This window comes from Lactuca sativa, chromosome 6 (genome assembly GCF_002870075.4).
Source record: "Lactuca sativa cultivar Salinas chromosome 6, Lsat_Salinas_v11, whole genome shotgun sequence".
NCBI lineage: Eukaryota > Viridiplantae > Streptophyta > Magnoliopsida > Asterales > Asteraceae > Lactuca > Lactuca sativa.
The window spans coordinates 64,307,720-64,312,907 of NC_056628.2; the positions used below are offsets into that span (position 1 = coordinate 64,307,720).

Genomic DNA, 5,188 nt, shown 5'->3' on the forward strand with positions numbered 1-5,188 from the left:
CTATCCATATCTTCAGCAAACTACGACAGAGAAATATACTTTAACCTTAAAAATATGAAATGTTATGTGTCCAAAATTTGTATGGTCGTGAAGAGAGATGCATCGAAGAGAGATTCGGATGCATCCAATTAATGGACGTCAAATCTATGTGGCCCCTGGAAAAAGGTAGATAATCAAAGACCCTTTCGTAATTAATTGGCCGACTAGGGGTGTTTTCTTAAACCCCATATCCTTTTCTACCATCCAACCCCGTCAGCCACCGCCGCAGACAACCCCAATATCAGCCGTCAAATCTTAACGTCGTTAAATCTCTAGGTCTTTGAGACACGAGAAGTCTAAAAAGCCAACTGGACTTAATTATCACCTTTGCAATCATTGTCCTAAGGCTCTCCTTCTCTCTCCACCTCACGCCACCATTCTTAATCTTCTCTCCGCCGATGACGGTTCCTCTAGTTCTCCGGCAGCCGCTTTACCAGATGAAGATCTACTTCCTCTCATCTATGAGGTGATTCTACGACCTTTATCTTGCTCCATGAATGTCTACGTGACTTCCATTCTTTATCTTGAATGGTTTTTCTAGATATCAAAACCTTTTATAACTGTTATTGTTGTTTGTATGGTGTTTTAGGTTTGAAGTTTCATACTTTGATTGTTTTCATGCAGGGAATTTGACAGTTCCTAATCAAGTGAAAGCTTTTGTTGTTATAATTTGGTGAGAAGATACTATATTTTTAAATTTGATGGAGATGAACAATCTGAGAACGGAATCTCATGTAGCCCAGAAAAGCCGGCGACATAAGTTGAGATTTCAGCAAAACTCTGACGATCCGAACCACCAACATTTATCACAAGATCCTCACTTTGAAGTTCATAGACCCAGATACGGGTCCATTTCATACGATCCGAATGTATTCCCCTCCGAAATGCTTAATTCAGTTGCTAGTAATCCACAACTTTTGATACCTCCGAACCATGCTTTTGTTTCCCATGAACAAGATTCGGGTTCTGGTTCATCTCCGGCGAATTTTCCCCACTCGGTATCGTCTAAAGTTATCGGCGATAACTCACAAAACGGTGCGAATTGGAAAAGTGTTGTCGCTTCTCAAAACCAACTTCAAGTTAGTAGTGACTGGAATGTTGTTAGTTACTCTAACGTTGCTTCCATGAGTATCGATCAAAGTAACTCCAATTCTCCGATGGTGGTTGACGGCGGAGCCACTTCCAAATCGAGTTACGGGTTTAGTCACGATTTGCAAAACATTCACTTGGGTGATCAGAAAAACTACGGCCAAGTTCCGGCGTTCAGTTCTACACCGTATTACCACAACACTCTACAAGAAATTGTTACATCAGCCACCGTAGGAACCCATGTTCATCAAGGCAAGAACTTTTTAGAGATCAATCAGCCGATTCCGTGTTGGATGAATGCTTCGGAACAATTAGGGTTTATAGCAAATAGAAGTAATGATCATAGAGAAGGAACTAATGAGAACAACTGCATCACACAGGGCTTATCTTTATCACTTTCATCAGTTCCTCAAGCTAAATCCGAGTTTCCAAACCTACATTCATCTCCCAAACCCTTAAAGAACGATCTTTTAACGAATTCGGACCCAAAACAGTTGACGGGGATCTCTTCTTTTGCTCATCGGAATGTTGGCCCGCTGGGTCCTTTCACGGGTTACGCTACTATTCTTAAGAATTCCAAGTATTTGAAGCCAGCACAAGAATTATTGAATGATAATTGTGATGTTGGGTGTCATGAGTTAGTTCAAGCATGTGACAACACTCACAAGATTCTCGAAGAAGAAATGAGTAGGGTTTCCACCGAGTCTGGTGGCTCCGGTGCTTCATCTTCCACTATTTACGGTTCCAGTGAACATATTTCTGGCCGGAGCAGCTCTCTTTCTGAATCATATCGGCCGGAGTTTCATCAAAAGAAGGCCAAGTTACTATATATGCAGGAGGAGGTATTAATCCCGATTCTCTAATTAATCTTTGTTTCTTTGTGAGTTTCTTTAAATATATGAACGTTTCATCTTTGCCTAGTCAAACTCTCAAATAATCAATCACCCAAGAAAATGAAAACATTTTTTTTTGGGAGAGCTTCGTATCATTATTGCACTATATACTAGTGTTCAAATTAATATAGTTCGTACGTAGTTTATACTGTTAACTAGTCTCTCATAACCTAACCAGTGCTTTAAAACATGTACTTCAATGGTTTCTGTACACATCTTGTGACTATTCAAAACATGCATTTTGGGTGTTTCTTGCACCCAAATGTGGATCTTTTACAACCATATTTTTTAGTTTGCGAGTTACATTTTTTTTTCTCTTATTAATTTTTATGTTATGTTTCATACGGGATCCTAGTGATAATTTGTGTTTCAAATGTGGATCTTTTACAGCCATATTTTTTATTTTATGAAAACTTATTGTAGTAAATAGAGGTAATAAATTATAAATAGTTAATAGTCGCTCAAAACTTGCAAGAAATAGTTGTACTATGTGAAAAGGGTGTGACACAACATTCCCACCGGATGTTGGTTGACAAACACTTGTACGATGAGTCCATGACTATACTTATCATCTATTTTCACTAGTGAATACTGAATACTATTATTACTCTCTCTGATTTTATAATATGGACGTAAATAGTTACCTTTTCGTTTGTTTTTTCTTGGTCATTCTTTTTTTGCCTTTTTACCTTTCGTCTCGAAAGGGAAAGAGTATAAGAGTATTGCCCTTTCGAGACGTCAATGATACTGTTAATTTCCTCTTATCAATTCAAAATGATCCGTAACATAACGGACCCACGAAAGTACTTTCATAATGGAGAAAACTTAGAATTTTTTGGGGTCAAAATCAGTAAGATTATAATATTGGAGAACTTTCTTATTAATTAATTACAATACCAAATTGATGAACATACTTTCAACTGTAGTTACCCCACTATCGTCACTTTTAATGTCCCTAATCACACCATGATTGACCTTTCACATGCAATGTTCTCCACTCCCATCCAACTTTCCATTCACGAGCCCACAAAAGAAATATATTGTCACAACTATCCTTTACTTCATGTGTTATAACGCATGGTTCTTGGTGTTTGTATTTTTCAAAAGGTATGCCGAAGGTACAAGCAATATAATCAGCAGATGCAGATGGTGATTTCATCTTTTGAAACAGTCGCTGGACTTAGTTCAGCAACTCCATACGTTTCTTTGGCTCTCAAGTCAGTATCACGCCATTTCCACTTTGTTAAGAGTGCAATTTCTGAACAACTTACACAAATGAAGAAGACCTTTGAAGATTTGTGTTCTCCAACCACTGGGACAAATGATTCATTGTCTCAGTTGAAATCCATTGATCATAACTCACAAAGACATGGGAAATCAAGTGGAGGATCAGCAATCTTTGGGAACCAACAACCCGTGTGGCGACCTCAACGGGGCCTTCCTGAACGTGCAGTCTCGGTTCTAAAAGCTTGGCTTTTCGACCATTTTCTTCACCCGTAACACACTATATCCTTCACATTAGTGCATAAGATTCTAATTTTAAAACAATGCATGGGCTAAATTTATACTTATAGGTACCCATCGGATGCGGACAAACATATGTTGGCAACTCAAACGGGACTAACAAGAAATCAGGTTAGTTACTACGTATGTCTTGATGCATTAAGACACTTATAAGAAATGTGTTTTGTTAAGACAATTAATTTTGATGGTGATTGAATCAGGTTTCAAACTGGTTTATAAATGCTCGAGTGCGCATATGGAAGCCTATGGTTGAAGAAATCCACACCCTTGAAACTAAAGGTTTGGTGGACTCCAACACAAATACAAACAATCCTCCAACTGATGATCAAGACACTAGCAGGATGGACATGAGCTCATTGACAAACAAGCAACAACCTGAGTGTTCAAGGAATTCTGGATCCTTAATCATGATAAATGGTCAAAACGAACCAAATGGGCAACTATGGGAGCATGAGAAAAGATCAAGGCCAGAGTTTCAGATTCCTCAAACCACAATGGACCGATCTTTTACAAACATCATGCCCTACCCACGAACCACATTTGAAGCTGGTGGAGTTGGGCCTGTTTCTCTTACTTTGGGACTCAGGCAGAATGCTGAACATGTGCAACAGTTGCAGCAACATGAACATCAGCTCAGGCAGCGGTTTGGAGGTCAGTTGATTCATGATTTTGTGGGGTAGTTTTGTAATTTAAGTACGATAAAATAATACAGTAGCATCAAGAAAATCCATTGGGGGATAAGTTGGGAAAATGTATTTTTCAGGAATTTAATTAGAATTACGGTGGTAGTAGCTAGTAGATCGGCATATTGGTTTCCAGGGTTTATGTGAATTAATTTCAAAAACCCTAATCTTGGATTTTGTAAGTTTCTATATTTGGAAAAACTTTCCTTTATAGTAAATTATGTTTAAAGTAGCAGCATATATATGTTACCAATACAAGTTGGAGTGTTGGTGATCAAAGCTTAATTACATCATTGCCATCATCACCACCCCCCATCATCGCCAAATTTGATGTTTTAGCCTTGTCAAGGATTGCAATGGTCATTCATGGTGGTGTGCTTGTTGCTGTCATCACCACCGTCATTGTTAAAGCCCTTATATGGATGTCATTACGCTTGAACATTCTGTGGACACCACGACTGCACTTGCGGTTTAGGGTTTATGATTTGCCAAACTAAGAAATGTGAACAACACCAAACAAACAAATAGTCGCCTTCCCAAATCTTTAAATTGAAACACCAAGAAACGAATACTAAAAAGTAAACGAATCTTAGAGTGTTTGCGTATGAACAAATAAATCAACTCCATGAAAAACACGCATGTAAACTAAGGACATCCACAATCCATTGAATTCTACGAAGTTTAATGGATTGACAGATCACTGTCACATCAACATTTCACTTTTTATTCAAATATATTCTTTAACACACACACTCTATTAAACTCTACAAAGTTTAATTGATTTCTATATTTTGGTTGAAATTTAATTGAAAAAGAAAAGATTAAATCCATTGAACCATTCAATGATCATTCAACTTTCATCCATATCATCACTCACACTCCATTAAACTTCTATTCAATCCTAGCCATCATCTATTCAACTCTTATTAAACCCCCATTGGGGATGCTCTAAGGAACAAT

The 5,188-nt window shown here is 37.9% G+C and overlaps 1 protein-coding gene across 1 annotated transcript; it reads left to right on the forward strand.

Moving 5' to 3' along the window:
* The first annotated feature begins 231 nt into the window (after window positions 1-231).
* On the forward strand, window positions 232-4,446 carry LOC111897736 (BEL1-like homeodomain protein 8). Its single transcript, XM_023893681.3, has 5 exons — window positions 232-505; window positions 664-1,970; window positions 3,129-3,517; window positions 3,596-3,656; window positions 3,746-4,446. Exons 2-5 carry the CDS (start codon window positions 741-743, stop codon window positions 4,223-4,225), a joined length of 2,160 nt encoding a protein of 719 aa, XP_023749449.1. The 5' UTR covers window positions 232-505; window positions 664-740; the 3' UTR covers window positions 4,226-4,446.
* Window positions 4,447-5,188: the final 742 nt, after the last annotated feature.

Excerpts from the sequence above, each read along its gene's own strand:
- LOC111897736 (XM_023893681.3), top strand. The coding sequence starts at position 741 with ATGGAGATGAACAATCTGAGAACGGAATCTCATGTAGCCCAGAAAAGC. Across the intron at positions 1,971-3,128 it reads TACTATATATGCAGGAGGAG|GTATGCCGAAGGTACAAGCA; the intron begins GTATTAATCCCG and ends ATTTTTCAAAAG. Across the intron at positions 3,518-3,595 it reads TTCGACCATTTTCTTCACCC|GTACCCATCGGATGCGGACA; the intron begins GTAACACACTAT and ends TTATACTTATAG.